Genomic DNA, 18,869 nt, shown 5'->3' on the forward strand with positions numbered 1-18,869 from the left:
ACTTTGGTTACAAGACTTCCCTGTCTGTATTCTCACACGTGTACTTGCCATGCAAGTTTCTTTATGATCAATGAATTCCTATTTGTTTCAAAAAAAAAAAAAAAATGGCGAGATGTTTTGCAAGAAAATTGTTGTTCAAGAAGGCTGAGTGTGGTGATAGATGGTAGATCATAAGGGCAACGTGTAAATGAGTGGTAGTTTGAAGGGGGAAATGAAATTAATCATTCACTTTTTCTCCCTATAGGTTGTCTCCCATGAGATATATATCAAGACCATTATGGCAGAGACATCACCAGAATAAGAAATATCTAAAACATACATTAAAAATCTTTTGAATTTTTTTCGAAAGTCTATGAGTTTTGTCTCAATGATAATTAAAATGATAACGAAAACTCTCAATCTCTAATTTTGACAGTTAAAAGTCCAAGTTTGGCTTTAGAACAAGTTATTCATTCCATCATATTTTCTATCCATCTCAGGCTAATAAAAACGAATTATGTGTATCTAGATCCATGTTGTCATACCAAATACACAATTATAACCGAAAAAGGTGGAGATGGGCAGTGAGAGTGGACCTCTGCACCCTCAACCATCGTAGAGAGAACGATAAAGACTAGAACTCTACCCCAGCACCTTTGTAGCGGTGGAGATTCATGCCCTAGAGGGGGTGGCTCCACCCGCATGTCACCCGCTATTATCTCCACACTACAAAAATTTAAGAGTTTAATGACTGTCATATTATGACGATTTTGCGGGCCAAAAAAGTCACTAGTGACATGTAACTAGTGACTTTTTGCAAATGGCAAAAAGCGCAAGACTAAAAAACCAAATAATGCCGTTTGAACGGTGCAAAACGGTATTATTTGTTGTCTTTTTAACCAAAACAGTACCTTTAATAAAAGAAAATGCTAAATAATATATCTCATTTAAGTCGCATCATAAAAGAAAATGCTAAATAGTATATCTCATTTATATATAATAATGAAAGCTCACTTTAATCAAGGTTTTATAAGGAACAAAACCTTGATTAAAATGTTGGATACATTTCGGGACGCACAAGGCCAAGCGTCCAATTTTATTGAATGCGAAAATAACACAAGGACCTCTATCCGTACCACTCTTCAACTAACTATTGACGAGATTGCAATTCACGCGAACTTCACCTTCATTTCCAGTAAGAACTCCGATGTTCCCAAGCTTTACCATTGCATCCGAAAACTGGTCCCTGAAGATATTGGGTTGAGACGACGCCATTGTATCCACCATGTGAGCGGTTCTCGGATCTGAATAGAGTTCTTGATCCGTCGTTAACAATCCTTTCTTCATCTGAAGATTTTTGTAATAAACAGTGTCAAATGTCTTCGGAGTTGTTACATCGAGATTAACAAGGTCCGTCCTGCGGCTACATCTTTTCTTCAACAAATTCATGTAAGTGGCATCGAGTGAGGGATCGGGCTTTTCGGATCCATTGAAGTTGTTGACTCTGTTTATAAATGCATTGCAGGAAGCACTCCCAATGGTGTGCACTCCAGAGAGAGTGACCAAATCTTGCATATCTAAACCTTTAGATTCGAAAAAATTGATTAAGGCAGTGACATTTTCGTGCCCATGAGGGACCATTTCGGCTTCTTTGTCTATAGAAACTGTCCCGTCCTTGCGCCCGAACGGGACTGGCCAGATGGGGCCATGGATAAAAAAGCTGGCCTCTCTCGCCGCGCCGACAAGAATGTCGGCCCAAGACTCAGTTCTTGGGCACCTCTTCTCGAGCGCTGCCTGGATTTCGTCGATCACATGGAAACCTCTCAGAGTACTGCTGACAGATGCTGTCCTCTCGCTTCCTGTAGAGTTCAGCAAAATGGATCCGTCGCATCCCTGTAATAATGCACAGACTTTTCTTTCTATGAATTACAAATATATACCACACAAGAAACTTAAGAAGATATACCAACATATCTACCTTTTGATTGATTAAAGCAAATTAATATGATATGCAAACTTGCCCCAGTATTCTAGTTGAACGATGGAATCCTTCTCTTTTATGGTGCTTTTCTTTGACAACCAACTTTTAGAGAAAAAATTTTGGAAGTGTAATACTTCTCTTTTGACAAATGGAGTTAATTATATATTATATATGAGTAATACTATAAATTACATTTTTATCGCATAATGCTGATGTAATAAACCTAATAAAGTCTTTCTTTCTTTTTTTTTAACAATAACTAATCTATGAGTTGGTTGATATTGACACGGTAGTCACTACAAGCAATATGGTCTTTAGCGACCAAACAAATAGCGGCGACCCCAAAGTCGCCACTATTGAGGGGTCATTACCGGCGACTTTTTTTAGTTGCCGCTAATGATCCATTAATAGCGGCGACCTGTGGGTCGCCGCTAATAGTCGACACTAAAAACCAAAAAAAAATTTATTTAGCAGCAACAACAATAGCGGCGACTATAAGTCGCCGCTATTAAGCATCATTAGCGGCGACTCTGCGGGGTCGCCGCTATTAAACAACAATAGCGGCCGATCCTTATCGCCGCTAATAATACACCAAACAGCGGCGACGTTAGGGTCGCCGCTGATGAGAGTCAACAGCGGCGACTCTGAACAGTCGCCGCTAATAAGTGGTCATTAGCGGCGACTCTACAGTTGCCGCTATTGACATAAGAAAAAATTAAAAAAATAATTAGCGGCGATAACAGAGTCGCCGCTATTGACAGAGGAAAAAAGTAATTAAAATTAATAGCGGCGACTTTTGGGTCGTCGCTATTGACACGGGAAAAGTAATTAAAATTAATTAGCGGCGACCCAAAAGTCGCCGCTATTAATGGGTCAGTAGCGGCGACTAAAAAAGTTGCCGCTAATGACCCCTCAATAGCGGCGACTATTGGGTGGCCGCTATTGACACGGGAAAAAGTAATTTCAATTAATTAGCGGCGACCCAAAAGTTGCCGCTATTAATGGGTCATTAGCGGCGACGTTTTTAGTGGCCGCTAATGACCCCTCAATAGCGGCGACTATAGGGATGGCCGCTATTGACACGGGAAAAAGTAATTTAAATTAATTAGCGGCGACTCAAAAGTCGCTGCTATTAATGGGTCAGTAGCGGCGACTAAAAAAGTTGCCGCTAATGACCCCTCAATAGCGGCGACTATTGGGTGGCCGCTATTGACACGGGAAAAAGTAATTTAAATTAATTAGCGGCGACCCAAAAGTTGCCGCTATTAATGGGTCATTAGCGGCGACGTTTTTAGTGGCCGCTAATGACCCCTCAATAGCGGCGACTATAGGGATGGCCGCTATTGACACCACCAAAAAAAAAAAAAATTATAAATATTGGGGCGATGCTATTGATCCTACATATATAATAGAAAAAATTATTTACCAAAAATTCACCTCGAATCCTCCGATAATATGTCATTATTTCTTTTATATTAATTATTGGTGAATTTTTTCTATTTTTCTATTTTCTATTCTTATTTTATATAAAAAATCAATATTTATTTTTTTCTTTTAAAGAAAACAAATTCTCCTATTAATTATTATTGAAGTTTTCTATTTCTTATTCTTATTTAAACGTTTGATCGAACAATTGACCGATCTTGGTGAATTAATTCGATTGATCGTGATAGGATCAAATGATTGATCAAACATCCGATCGATCCAGGTGAATTAGTTCAATTGATCGTGATATGATCAAATGATCGATCAAACATCGATCCTATGAATTAGTTCGATTGATCGTGATGGGATCAAATGTTTGATCAAGCATCCAATCGATCCTGGTGAATTAGTTCGATTGCTCGTGATAAGAACAAATGATTGATCGAACATCCGATTGATCCTAATGAATTAGTTCGATTGATCGTGATAGGATCAAACATTTGATCGAATCCTCCGATCGATCATAATGAATTAGTTCAATTGATCATGATAGGATCAAACGATCGATCATAATGAATTAGTTCGATTGATCGTGATAGGATCAAATGTTCGGTCAAACATCTGATTGATCCTAATGAATTAGTTCGATTGATCGAGATAGAATCAAATGTCCGATCGATCCTACTGAATTAATTCAATTGATCATGATAGGATCAAATTATCGATCAAACATCCGATCGATCCTACTAAATTAATTATATTGATCGTGATATGATCAAATGATCGATCAAGCATCCGATCACTCTTAATGAATTAGTTCGATTGATCGTGATATGATTAAATATTCGATCAAACATCCGATCGATCTTAATGAATTAGTTTGATTGATTGTGATATAATCAATTGATAGATCAAACTGGATACAATTAAAGGTTCAATCGAATACTCAATTGAACTGTAAGCTTTTTACATTATCTTAGTGCCTTAGTTATATTGATTTTATATTCTTTTTGAATTTTGTATTATTTTATAATTAATTATAAGATAAATATCAACTTAATGATCTTTATCATAAAAATTTATTAAACGGAAATTTTTAGTTAATATTATAATAATAAAAACATATTACAAGAGAAATTTTTTTAAAAAAAACTCTAAATAAATAAATAAATAAAAATTAAAAAATTGTAGGAGAAAGTCCACATAACCCCCTTAAACTACCACTTAATTGACAATGTCCCCCCTAAACTTTCAATTGTGACAATGTCCCCCCCAAACTACAAAAAATTGTCAATGTTCACCCCAATGACGAAATTTCCTATAGTAAAATATAAACAAAAATACTAAAACTTTTAGAAAAAATCTAAAACTAACAAAAAAAAATCCAAACTTGGCCAATTTTTTTTTTTTTTTTAAAATCAATTTTATAAGAAAAAAATTTTAAAAATTTTGATTTTGATTTTTTTATTTTTATAAATATTGAAAATTTTCGTTATTTTATTTTATTTTATTCTTGTTCTATAATTTTATTTAAATAAAAATTTATGTTTAAAAAAATAAAATTTTCGCTTAATAAAATGAAATTTTTTGTTTTTTAAAACTAAATTAAAAAATAGTTAAATATTATTTTTAAATTAAAATTTTCGTTTTTAAAAAAAATCAATTTTTTTTTTTGAATTTATAGAGATATTTTTGTCTTATTGAGAAATCTATAGGGGCATTTTTGTCTTATTGCTAGCTTTGGGGGGGACATTGTCAATGTTTTGGTAGTTTGGAAGGGACATTGTTACAATTAAAAGTTTGGGGGGGGACATTGTCAATTGGGTGGTAGTTTGAGGGGGGTACATGGACTTTACCCAAAATTGTAAGTATAATTTTAAAAAAAAAAAAATAATAATAATAATTGAGCTCATTAGTGGCGACTAAGGTCGCCGCTAATGAGTGCGCATAAAAAATTGGCGCCAGCTATTTATATTGGCGCGATTTCTTAAATTTTCAGACATGTTTTATTTTTTTTTCTTTTTTTTTTTTGGATCAAAATCCCTCATCGATCAGTACTATTTTTTAGAAAGCTCTGTTTTATTTTCAGCTGTATTTTTTATTTTTCAGACCTCCCCATCAGTACTCTCTCACTCTCACTCTCTCTCTCTCTCTCTCTCTCCGGCGAACGTTTCTCTCTCTCCGGCAGCTCTCTTTCCGGCGCAGCTCTCTCTCTCTGGCGCACTCAACTCTCTCCGGCAGCTCTCTCTCCGGCGCACTCAATTCTCTCCGGTAGCTCGATCTCTCTCCGGCGTACCTCTCTCCGGTATGAATTTCTCCTAAATGCTTGCCTCCCGGACAACATTCACTTTTTCTTTAGGAGTTAGATCACTACTTTTGTTGCTCTTCTAAAAATAGTGTATAATTTTTTTTACCTATTTTCTTCTTACTCATCTAGTAAATCAAAAACCTTATAATGAGATAATTAATTTAACTATACAAACGCAAAATTTGATGAAAAAGATGAAGTAATTACTTACGGGGCTGGACGGGCTGTCTTCCAAAAGGGTTGCTTGTAAGTTGTAAATCTCTGTGTGAGGAAGTGGTCGCATAATTCTACGAATTTAAGGAAAGGATTGGATAACAAAAGTGGTGATGCCTAAGAACTACATTCTCATTTTAAAGTGCAAGATGCTTAATTAATGTCGTGTGGTGCCTTGATTTTATTGCTTTCTTTTTTGTCTCTTTATTTACTTCATAGAGAAGTCTTGTTTCACTTTACCTCATGGTGAAGGCTTCCAACATTTGGGCATTTTATGAGAGCAAAAGCAGCAGCAGCAGCTTCGTGTGCGAGAGAAAAAGGAAAAAGAGTGACTTATAATGTCAGAGGCAACGTCTTTTGTGTGAGTGAGAGATACACCATTTTATTCTAGTTCCACGAGGAGATTTGGGTTGAACGTGGTTTTTTGGGTTTGACTGGTTTATTTGTAAATTTTCTTCAAGTTGTCTATTGTTTTGATAGTAACTTTGTTTTGAGTTGTCTCTGCCAATAGATATAAGTTACTAAAAATAGCAATTTTGCTGCAAAAAAATTATTGAGGATCCGAATCACAGGAAACAAACACACACACACAAAACATATATATATATATATATATATATATATATATATATATATACCTGGTGTTCACCATAATGGTCAAGCAGGCCAATGAGATCACCAACAATATGCATACAAGTGTAGGAACTGGGGCTGATTGGGGAGTCTGAGCCGCCATAACCTCTCAAATCAGGTGCCACCACATGATACCCCTGGTTAGCCAAGTGGGTTATCTGGTGGCGCCAAGAAAACCAGGTTTCCGGGAAGCCATGAAGCAGTAGAACAAGTGCTCTGCTATGTTTTGAAATTTGATATAAATAATGATGAACCCATTTCCATAATGGTATATATATATATATATATATATATATATGAAAACAGCCATATTAATTCTAACATGCTTTAATAGAAAAACTAGTATAATAGTTATATATGGAGTGGACAAAAATGTGATTTTAAAATAATTGTAGCTAGAATAAAAATGTGATTTTTAGTATTAGTCTAGCTAGCTAGTAAGAACATTATACATGAGTGGGTTCCTAAACTGCTTTGGGAATAATTAATTAGCCAAAATACTACAAAAAGACTAGTGATAATTGGTATAGGTAGATTTATATACAGCTTTTACACCGTCTTCATCACTGGCACCTTTTAATTATTCATTCTCATTTCTCCACAATTTGAATTTGAAATTCTAAAGATTCCACCACAGTTTAGTTAATTAAATGGGTCCCCTAGTTGTAGTCCTATACCTGGCCTCTCTCTCTCTCTCTCTCTCTCTCTCTATATATATATATATATAGTTTAGTAATGTGGGTGGGTAGTTGGCATTTACCCATAGACTTAAGGGTGCTTCACAACTTTTGATAGATCGAAGACAATTCAAAAATGATGCAGGTTCATTTGATTCTTATTTTAAATTTCAAAATATTAAAGGACTATACAATGATAATCTGGGATTCATCTGAAAACAGATCGTGAGGAACAAAATTTTCAGAAAATCATGTGGGAAGTTCGTACGAGAGTGCTGGGAATGGGTAGATTCAAAAGAAGCCAAGAGAATGCAGACCTTTGTCGGAACTAGAATCTTAAGGAAGACATTTTGGTATAAGGGATGTTTTCTGGTTTTTTCTAGTTTAGTTTATGCAGTATGTGGAAACTTTTGTTTTGGGGTGTTTGGTGTTTGTTTTAGAAAGTGTTGTTGGATTGAGTTTTTTATTTTTAATTTTTTTTTGTGTGTCTGTGTTTATTAGTGTTTGATTTTTGTTTCTTGATATTGTTGGTTGTATCTTTGTTGTTCAGCGTTTGCTGGATAGTTTGTAATGTGTTTGGGTGCTAATAAAGTTCCTATTCATTAAAAAAAAAAAAAAAATCAATTGACTGAAAGATTATTTTATTGCTAGATAGTTTGTAATGTGTTTTGTACTGCTATCAAGACGACCTCTCCTTAGCCTTTTGGTCAAGCTACTATGAGACCGGATTATATTTTATTCATTTTTCATTTATTTCTAATATTGTTTTAGGTGTTTGTAAGGATCCCCACCGGCCCCCTCCTATTTCAGTTTTATTTCTATTAATAGTACTATAGTTGTTAAATTATATTATCATAGTTCAGCTTTGTGTTAAATTATTATATAATTACTGTACAAAATAATCATGACTATATATCGAGGCAAAAGAACTCTGTACATGTTTATCGCTTTATACCTTTCTTTCTTTTTTCTTTTTAATTTTTAAGTTAATTACTTTATCCCTTTCATTAATTAATTAAATATACTGGTTGCTTTGTCACTAAATTCATCCTTTGCTACAGAATAAGTCCAAACACTTTTTCTAACTTGTACATGTGTTGCATTGATTTGCCTGTTGTTCAAGCTGAAACAATATATCAACTTAGGTTAATTAATATTGAAAGGAGGATTTGAATTTATGAACAACTTAATTTGAATTTATCACCATTCTTGGCTTCAATTTCAAAAAAAATAGGTTTGATTAAGATCCATTCTCTTTATATTAGTATTGAAACAAACGAGGCTTTTGGATTTGGATGGGGGTGATGTGACATTCAATGATATCAGTAAACATTTAAAGCAAATGACTTTAATGAGACAAAGCATAATTATTAGATATTCCGTATGGATTAGGTGGATATATTTATAGAATAAAAGTTTGAGCAAAATGGATGAAAAGGTAGATTATAAAAAGGTGAAAAAAAAAATTAAAAATTAAAACATGTAAACGTGTATGGTGATCAACGCCACAAAGATGTCAGTTTCATTGCAGAAACTAACATCTTTTTTAAGCCTCAATGAAGACAGAGGTAAAATTTATAGAATGAAACCATTTGTAATTATAAAATTACAAATATCCGTTTTATATGGGCTTTGTCCTTTAATATCAAACCATTCCATAAACTGCAAATTATATATATGTCACGCATGAAAGAAGATGACATCTTTTACAACTACAAATAAAAGATGTCAGTTTCTTGCACAAGATGACATCCAATGATTTAATGTCATAACCCTTATGTATCTTAGATGTTGATAAATAGTTCCAAGTTGAATAGTTTCATATTATAGAGGTAACGTTTATCTTCTCTAAACACGCTTGTGATTAAATGTAGGGAAAGAGTAACTTGTGATAGTGACATTGAGATGGATAAGAGTTGGATGCAAGAACCTATTCGATGTTCAGATCGATATCTAAAAGGACTTGAAGAATTCTTTACAATGGCGCGTCCATGTGTGGATGTAAATGGTATTATGAGGTGTCCATGTCGTGATTGTGCAAATCGATATTTTCATCATATTGAATTGGTGGAGAGTCACTTGTATCTACATGGAATTGATCGCACATACACTCGATGGATATTTCATAGGGAAGAAGATCCGTGTAATATAAACGTGACTGCCAACTTACACACTAATATAAATGCGAGGATAGAGGAGGTTGATGAGATCCAAGAATTGTTAGGCGATGTTCAAATGGGGACATTTTTGGAAGCCAACATAGGTGAATCCTCTACTAGTCGGGGTCCAACAACTGACAATCACGAACATAGAACTGGTTTTGGTCAATTATGGGAAGATGGCATGGGTGAACTTTATCCAGGCTGTGATAAATTTACAAAAGTAGCTTTTATTTTGAAGATGCTTAATATAAAGACGATTTGCAACATAAGTAACAAGGCATTCGATATGATTATTAAGTTGATAAAGGAGGCCCTTCCTGATGGAGAGACTTTGCCATGCTCCTACCGAGCAGGAAAGCAATATTGCCGGGACTTGAGTTTTGGTTATGAGTCTATACATGCATGCCAGAATGATTGTGTGTTTTTTTGGAAGGAACATGCTGATAAAGTACAATGCCCAACATGCAACACTTCAAGATGGAGTTGTGTTAAGGGTAGCGGCAAGAAAATTCCTCAAAAGGTCTTGCGGTATTTCCCAATAAAACCGAGGTTGCAACGATTGTTCATGTCGAAAGATATGGCCAAAAATATGAGGTGGCACAAAGATGAACGAAAAGATGACGGCAACACTCTAGGACACCCAGCCGATGGTCTTGCATGGAAAGAGTTTGATAAAGAACATGAATGGTTTGCTCGTGATTCCCGCAACGTGCAACTTAGTTTGGCAAGTGATGGTTTCAACCCATTTGGTAATATGAGTACCACATATAGCATATGGCCAGTAGTATTAATGCCGTACAATTTACCTCAATGGATGTGTATGAAGGATCCAAATATGATATTGTCCTTAATTATCCCTGGTCGCACTGCACCTGGAAACGACATTGATGTGTATTTGCGGCCTTTGGTTGATGATTTGCATGAATTATGGAATGAAGGTGTAACCACTTACGATTCTTTGACTAAAGAGACATTTCAGTTGCATGCAGCGTTACTATGGACCATAAACGATTTTCTTGCGTATGGAAACTTGTCTGGTTATTCTACGAAGGGAAAACTGGCATGTCCGGTATGTAACAAGGATACAATGTCTTATAGGTTGAAGTATGGGTCTAAAGAGTGTTACATGTGTCATCGTAGGTGGCTTCCTCAAGACCATGTGTGGCGACAAGAAAGAGAATTGTTCGATGGTACAGAGGAGCATAGATTGGAACCTGAAGAAATGTCCAGAGATCAACTGTTGCAACAACTAATACATGTTGAACATGTGCAGTTTGGGAAACATATTGGGAACAAGAGAAAGCATCGCACAAGTGGTGGTGATATAAATGTGTCGAATTGGAGGAAGAAAAATATTTTCTTTAAGTTGCCTTATTGGTCAACATTGAAATTACGACACAATTTAGATGTCATGCACATTGAGAAGAACATATGTGATAGTATCTTGGGTACATTGATGAATATTCCTGGGAAGACAAAGGACACAGCCAACGCACGAAGAGATTTACGTGAGATGGGTATACGTAAAGAATTGCACTTGCAGACAAATGGTGCAACCACCAAGATGCCAGTTGCGGCGTACACTTTGACAAGAGATGAGAAGAACCAGTTATGTGAGTGGCTGAAATGTGTAAAATTTCCTGATGGGTATGCGTCTAACATTGGTCGATGTGTGAACAAGCTTCCTGACAGGATATCGGGAATGAAAAGCCATGATTGTCATGTTTTCTTACAGCGCTTACTTCCTGTTGCGATCCGTGGAAAATTAACGCCTGAAATAGAAAAAACATTGATTGAGATGAGTAATTTTTTTACGCAGTTGTGTGCACGGACATTAAAAGTAGATATCTTGAAGCAAATGAAGGTCGACATTGTTGTGATTCTATGCAAGATGGAACAAATATTTCCACCAGCATTTTTTGATGTTATGGTCCATCTAGCGGTTCACTTACCTCGAGAGGCTGAGCTTGGGGGACCGGTACAAAACCGTTGGATGTATCCAATGGAAAGGACACTTGGTAAACAGAAGAGGAAGGTGCGAAACAAAGCGCGACCAGAGGCTTCAATTGCTGAGGCTTATTTAGTTGATGAGTGTTTGACGTTTTGCTCCATGTATCTTCGTGGGATTGAGACAAGATGGAGCCGTGAAGAGCGAAATGCTGACGGCTGTATGGAAGAAACGGAACAAGGCCTCGATGTGTTCTTTCAGCGAGTTCGACCATTGGGTGCGGCAAAATATATGACACTTGATGAGAACATTTTTGCGAGGGCTCGATGGTATGTACTTAGTAATTGTAAGGAAACAGCTTCATACTTGCAGTAAGTGTATAATTGTGGGTTCCTTATCCGATTCTCTTTTGTTTAATCATGACACTAGATGATTACTAACGACATACACTTTTCTACGCAGTGAACACTATCAGATGATCGAACGGGAAGGTGGCCATGACATTGAGAAGAAGCATGAGGCCACATTTGAGCGCTGGTTTCGAGATAATATATACAGTGGTGGGCGTAATGCAGAAAATGTCCCAGAACAATTATATCATCTTTCACTCGGGCCTGATCGTCAAGTTAGATCGTATAGAGGTTGCATTGTGAATGGGGTTAGGTTCCACACAAAAGAATGTGCAGAAACTCGTACTACCCAGAGTAGTGGTATTGTTGTGAAAGGTGGGTACAACACGTCAGACGATGAGTACTATGGTGAGTTGAAGAGCATTTTTGAGTTATGTTACCCTGGCCGAAATCGGGTGTATCTGTTTGAGTGCGATTGGTGGGACACTGGGAGTAATACACGGGGAATAAGAAAGGAACAAGGTTTTACAATTGTGAATACCTCTCGTAAATGGTATGAGTCCGACCCGTTCATATTAGCGTGCCAAGCTGCGCAAGTGTTTTACTTGAGTGATCCTAAATTGGGTGGCAGTTGGAAAGTAGCACAGACGCTGACCAATAGAAACACATACTATAATCCAACAGTGGTAGGGGAAGATAATGAGAATGGTGACCAAGGAACCAACAATGAGGTATACCAGGAAAATGAATGTGTTGGGGGTAATATTGCAATTGTTGAAAACTCTACTATGTTACGTAGAGATGATTCGACAATACCTATTGACGAATTATATGTGCAACTTGATGCAAGCATGTTCATTGACGATAACCCTTCGATTGAGGAGCACAATACTAACTCTGATAGTGAAGAAGAGTTAAGTAGCAACTATGACACAGAATCTGAGCACACAGAGAACTCTGAACACGAACAGTCATCCTCAAGCAACAATGATACAGACTATGATACAGAATGATCAAGTTGGAATTGGATTAACAAATTGTATGATGTGTTGCTACTCATATTTTATTTTTAGTTTTTATTTTTCTACATATTGACCACTTATGTGCAATTAACTAAATTAAGTATATGAACAATTTTTTTTGTCCAAACCATATAGCATGCAATATTATGGTTATATGACTGATCCACATTTATTTTGTGTTGTTTGCAGATCTATCAGAACAACTACAAATGGTGATAGGGCAAAGCCAAGGGCGTGGCCGAGTCCAAGGTCGTGGTCAACTCCGAGGTCAAGGCCGAGGCCTGTGTCATGTTGAGGATCGTGATAGGCCGACTCTCGTTGATGTTGATGATGATATGGACATGCTATCACCGGTGACCCTCGATTCGGCGGAGGGCCATAGCCATTCTTCCCATGAGCGGTCTAATGACATACTCTCATCGGGAGTTGCACCCACTGCAAGCTGTAAGTGAATATAAAATCTTTTTCCTATTAGTTTGTTGCATACACTGTGCGAACTTCTTTTCCAGATACAACTAACTACGTTTTCATATTTTGATTAATAGCTAGCACATCTGTTAGACGGCCAAGGGGTCAGAACAAGAATTCTAAGGTTAATGATATGATAGATAAAGATGGTCCGCTCAATTTGGAATTCAAGGATGAGTATGTCGTACCTGTGGGCGACAATTCCGGGGCGTGGTCGAGGATAATTTCTAAGATTGTCCTTGATCATTGCGACCTCCATTATCAGAGTTGGACCATGGTCCCAGATGAAATGGTGAAAAGATTGGAAGAACGAGTGAAGGTATAAATCTCATTGTGTATGTGTATTATGTCACTTGCTACAAATAATGTGACAAACTTTTGACCATTGTTTTCGTAATTACTATGTCTCAGGGTAAGTTTGTTTTGGATCCGGAGCTACAGAAGCACAAGGATGCCTTAAAGCATCAACTAGGTAAGGCCTATAATAGGAAATGCTCCGCATTACACCTCAAGAACTACCAAATTTATTTCAAAAATGTGGATAGCGATGATTTAGTAGCAGTGGCCAATGCTCAAGCTGAGGCGAGGGCCAATGTTCCAACTGGTATTTCTCCGGAACAATGGCCTGCTATATGTGATTCATTCGAAGTTGATATATGGAAGGTAAACACATCTTATTCAAATAGATAGTCAATTATTATTTCTAAGATTTGTATTCAGCTATAAAAAATGAAATTAATATGGTTTTTGATTGAATTTTTGTAGAAAAAATCTGAGCGAAATAAGAAAAACAGAGCAAAGATGGAAACAAATCATACCACTGGCAGCACGACGTTCGTCAATATCATTCACAAGAAGGTAAGAATATATAGTGTTAGGCTTTTATAGTAATGTTCTTCAGTGTAACAGTTAATTATGTGTATTATGTGCAGGCAAAGAAAACTAATGCCGCACCCAATCCGATAGAAATATACAAGGACACGCACACTAACAAGGATGGGATATTTGTGAGTGAGTACGCTGAGAGTAAATATGTAAGTGAATGAAATGGGTACTCATGATGAATATGTCTAATGAACTTGCATGGCTTATTTAGTTGAGGTTTATATGGATTGTGCAGAATGAAATGGAATCAATAGCAGCAAACTCCGACAACACTAATGCCAGCCAAGAAGACATTTTCTTAAAGGTCCTAGGTGGACACCGCTCAGGACATGTCAGAGGAAAAGGTTGTGGTGCCAAACCTACCAAGTCAAATTCCTCATGCAACCAACAAAACCATGATGAATGCTTGGCTAAACAGCTAGAAACCGAAGAGAAACTAGCTGCTATGGAGGCATCATTTCAGGCCGAAATTAGGGAGTCAAAAGCATCACAAATTGCTATGGAGGCAACATTTCAGGCCGAAATTAAGGAGTCAAAAGCATCACAAGCTGCTATGGAGGCAGCATTTCAGGCCCAAATTAAGGAGTCAAAAGCATCTCAAGCTGCTATGCAAGCACAAATGGAAATGCTGCTAAAACATATAGGAGGGTAAAAGAATCTTGCCTATAACTTTTTTATTTTTTTATTTCACACACATATCAAGTAATTGTTAGAAAGATCATTGATTATGATATGAATTCTATTATTCCTAGGATTGGAGGGAGCTCTTATGGATCTCAAGCAAGCGGAAGCAACATTTGAAAGAGTTTTTGTTGTATTTAGTTTAAGACTTTGTTTTAATATTATTAAGATTTGTATTATAGGGTAAGAACTTTAAATAGTTTGAATGTTTAAGAACTTGGAGGGTGCTTTAGTTGTACTTTGTTGAAGAAGTTTTAAAATTACAAAGATTATAACAAATTTGGTTTGTGTTAGAAGGTAAGAACTTCAAACAGTTTTTTTGTTTAAGAACTTTGAGTTAGTGAACCTCTCTTGACATGTTTATCAAGTTGAGTAAACAATGCAAGAGAGTAATATTATATAACAATATTTCATTTTTAAGTGTATACAGGATGACATGAGTGGAAGATGTGCAAGGAGTTGTGGCGCTAAAGGACTCAAATAACAATGGGTAAGATATTTCACTCCCATTGTCATTCATTTGTTGGTGGGAAGTTAATTCCATTTAATACAAGTATATAACACTATTTTCTTTTTTTAGTGTATGTAGAATGGCTGGAGAGAAAGATAGGCAAGAAATTGTTGCACTAAAGGACTCAATTGATGGTAAGTTATTTCAAACCTATTGTCACTCACTTGTTGGTGGAAGTACTGTGAAATGTAGCGAGTGGGAGGCTTGCATGGAGTTATAAGGATGAGTAGAATGTGAATTGGAGTGTTTGGTTTTTGATTATATTTGTTTGTTGGTTTGCGTTTGTGACCTCATTAATCATATAAGCTTATGTTTGTGTTTGATTGTGGTAATTAAGGCCGACGATCTTTTTTTGTCTTACGTTATTTGTTTCAGGAAAAAAGAATTGCTTTTAGTCTTAGTTAATTCTTTTTTTTTTTTTTTTTTTTTTAGTTTGTTCATATGAATGTTTGTTTCAGATCAGTGAGCTATACCCAGTTTGTAGTTAGATCTAACAACTAGTTTGACACCCCAAGAAGGTCTCATTTGGATGGTTTTTTTTTTTTAAATTTTTGTCTGTTTTCTGGTGAATTTTATTTTCAACATTTGTTTGTTCCACCGTTATGTGAGTTGCTCTTCTTTTTATAAGAATTTGCAAGCATGTAAATAGCAAATACTAGAAGCATTTGAATAAAAGATAGTGTTATTCCTTTGCTTGATGAGATGAAGTCCTTTATTTTTTTTTTGGACATAGTTTGTGCTCATAGGTGAGGACTCAAACCCTTCAATATATGTAAGGTTTGTTGCTCTTAGGGTCCACAATTCAAAGGCAAGCCTTGGATTGGGTGGTTTAGTTTGATTGACTTAGCATGAGTTTACTTTTGATTATAACCTTATTATCCGGACGTCCCCAACATGTCATTATTTTGTGTTGTTGTTTCCCTCTTTTCACTTTTTGTTTCATGATAAGAAGTGAATCCTTGAATCCACTTGTCCTTCCATATGCAATGCTTGCACCAACTTGTTTTAATGGTTTAGCTATTATTCATTTGCTTGATGAGATGAAGTCCTTTATTTTTTTTGGACATAGTTTGTGCTCATAGGTGAGGACTCAAACCCTTCAATATATGTAAGGTTTGTTGCTCTTAGGGTCCACAATTCAAAGGCAAGCCTTGGATTGGGTGGTTTAGTTTGATTGACTTGGCATGAGTTTACTTTTGATTATAACCTTATTGTCCGGACGTCCCCAACATGTCATTATTTTGTGTTGTTGTTTCCCTCTTTTCACTTTTTTTTCATGATAAGAAGTGAATCCTTGAATCCACTTGTCCTTCCATATGCAATGCTTGCACCAACTTGTTTTAATGGTTTACCTATTATTCCTTTGCTTGATGAGATGAAGTCCTTTATTATTTTTTGGACATAGTTTGTGCTCATAGGTGAAGACTCAAACCCTTCAATATATGTAAGGTTTGTTGCTCTTAGGGTCCACAATTCAAAGGCAAGCCTTGGATTGGGTGGTTTAGTTTGATTGACTTGGCATGAGTTTACTTTTGATTATAACCTTATTGTCCGGACGTCCCCAACATGTCATTATTTTGTGTTGTTGTTTCCCTCTTTTCACTTTTTTTTCATGATAAGAAGTGAATCCTTGAATCCACTTGTCCTTCCATATGCAATGCTTGCACCAACTTGTTTTAATGGTTTACCTATTATTCCTTTGCTTGATGAGATGAAGTCCTTTATTTTTTTTTTTGACATAGTTTGTGCTCATAGGTGAGGACTCAAACCCTTCAATATATGTAAGGTTTGTTGCTCTTAGGGTCCACAATTCAAAGGCAAGCCTTGGATTGGGTGGTTTAGTTTGATTGACTTGGCATGAGTTTACTTTTGATTATAACCTTATTGTCCGGACGTCCCCAACATGTCATTATTTTGTGTTGTTGTTTCCCTCTTTTCACTTTTTGTTTCATGATAAGAAGTGAATCCTTGAATCCACTTGTCCTTCCATATGCAATGCTTGCACCAACTTGTTTTAATGGTTTACCTATTATTCCTTTGCTTGATGAGATGAAGTCCTTTATTTTTTTTTGGACATAGTTTGTGCTCATAGGTGAGGACTCAAACCCTTCAATATATGTAAGGTTTGTTGCTCTTAGAGTCCACAATTCAAAGGCAAGCCTTGGATTGGGTGGTTTAGTTTGATTGACTTGGCATGAGTTTACTTTTGATTATAACCTTATTGTCCAAACGTCCCAACATGTCATTATTTTGTGTTGTTGTTTCCCTCTTTTCACTTTTTGTTTCATGATAAGAAGTGAATCCTTGAATCCACTTGTCCTTTCATATATATGCAATGCTTGCACCAATTAACTTTAGTTATCTCGAGCGATTTGACTATAAATAGGCTTGATGTAATTCTCATAACTGTTATATAATAACATCTATTATAAGCAGGTCTATTTTTTTTTTTTTTTTTAAATATCATTAGCGGTGACCTCAAGGTCGCCGCTAATGATTTTTTTATTTTTTTACGATTATCAATAGCGGCGACCTAGATGTCGCCGCTACTGACTATCAATAGCGGCGACCTACTAATAGCGGCGACATCTATGTCGCCGCTATTGATAGTCAGTAGCGGCGACCTAGAGATGTCGCCGCTATTGATAGTCAGTAGCGGCGACCTAGAGATGTCGCCGCTATTGATAGTCAATAGCAGCGACCTATAACGTCGCCGCTATTGATTATCAATAGCAGCGACCTAGAAGGTCGCCGCTATTGATAGTCAATAGCAGCCACCCAGATGGTCGCCGCTATTGACCATCATCAGCGGCGACACTCGGCCTATTTCAAGCTTTTTTTGCGGCAACAAAAAAAGTCATTAGCGGCGACTAAAAGTCGCCGCTATTGACCCATCAATAGCAGCGACCCCAAACGTTGCCGCTATTGATCATCAGTGGCGGATTAATACCAGCAACTGAATAGCGGCCAAGGGTCGCCGCTATTGATCAATAGCGGCGACGTTTTGCTCATTAGCGGCGACTTTGGGTCGCCGCTAATGAGCAAATTTCTTTTGACAAATGGAGTTAATTATATATTATATATGAGTAATACTATAAATTACATTTTTATCGCATAATGCTGATGTAATAAACCTAATAAAGTCTTTCTTTCTTTTTTTTAACAATAACTAATCTATGAGTTGGTTGATATTGACACGGTAGTATTGTTGGATAAACATATAGCACATAACATTGATATATATATAATCTAGTTTATTATGATTGGTCATGATTTCTTCAGTTTAAAAAAAAAAAAGAAAAGAAAGAAAGCAAGGAAAGGATTTAGTTTCACCAATGAGTTTGATTTAATATATAGAAACTGTGATCTATTTAAATGAAGTATATCTCCCTGCTAATTACCCTAACAGCACAGTCATGGAACTGCAAACGAATGAGGCTAGCAGCCAAGGTGAAATCCTTCTTAATCCAGGCGTCCACTTTTTCGTCGATGATGTCCTCAACATCCGGACATGGCTCAACGTAGTAATAATCCTCAGAGTAATTAGCATCCGCGTTAACAGGTTCAATGGCTGATAATTCCAAATGTACAAGGAGGACATTGAGAGCCCAATACCCAAATTTCAT

General features: G+C 36.4%; 2 protein-coding genes and 1 long non-coding RNA gene across 4 annotated transcripts; 2 read left to right on the forward strand and 1 right to left on the reverse strand.

Moving 5' to 3' along the window:
* Positions 1-1,125: 1,125 nt before the first annotated feature.
* Positions 1,126-18,869, reverse strand: LOC132183727 (peroxidase 7-like). The gene is made up of 2 exons (XM_088518289.1): positions 18,645-18,869; positions 1,126-1,872 (listed from the first exon to the last, which is right to left on the reverse strand). The coding sequence occupies exons 1-2, from the start codon at positions 18,867-18,869 to the stop codon at positions 1,126-1,128; spliced, it is 972 nt and encodes a 323-aa protein (XP_088374415.1).
* On the forward strand, positions 9,095-11,701 carry LOC148584514 (uncharacterized). The gene has a single exon (XM_088518288.1). The coding sequence runs from the start codon at positions 9,122-9,124 to the stop codon at positions 11,699-11,701; it is 2,580 nt and encodes an 859-aa protein (XP_088374414.1). The 5' UTR covers positions 9,095-9,121.
* On the forward strand, positions 14,372-15,377 carry LOC148584515 (uncharacterized). Of its 2 annotated transcripts, XR_015912852.1 has the most exons (4): positions 14,372-14,699; positions 14,804-15,029; positions 15,163-15,222; positions 15,313-15,377. It is a non-coding gene; the product is annotated as an uncharacterized LOC148584515 (long non-coding RNA). The 2 variants fall into 2 exon arrangements; XR_015912851.1 differs by having other exon boundaries at positions 14,804-15,222.

Source organism: Corylus avellana, chromosome 7 (genome assembly GCF_965113065.1).
Source record: "Corylus avellana chromosome 7, dhCorAvel1.hap1.2, whole genome shotgun sequence".
NCBI classification, from domain to species: Eukaryota; Viridiplantae; Streptophyta; class Magnoliopsida; order Fagales; family Betulaceae; genus Corylus; species Corylus avellana.

Bases quoted from the DNA above. Each gene is read 5' to 3' on its own strand.
- LOC148584514 (XM_088518288.1), top strand. From the start codon at position 9,122: ATGGATAAGAGTTGGATGCAAGAACCTATTCGATGTTCAGATCGATAT.
- LOC132183727 (XM_088518289.1), bottom strand. From the start codon at position 18,869: ATGAAATTTGGGTATTGGGCTCTCAATGTCCTCCTTGTACATTTGGAA. The intron at 1,873-18,644 runs GTAATTAGCAGG...GCATTATTACAG, and splicing joins TCCATGACTGTGCTGTTAGG to GGATGCGACGGATCCATTTT.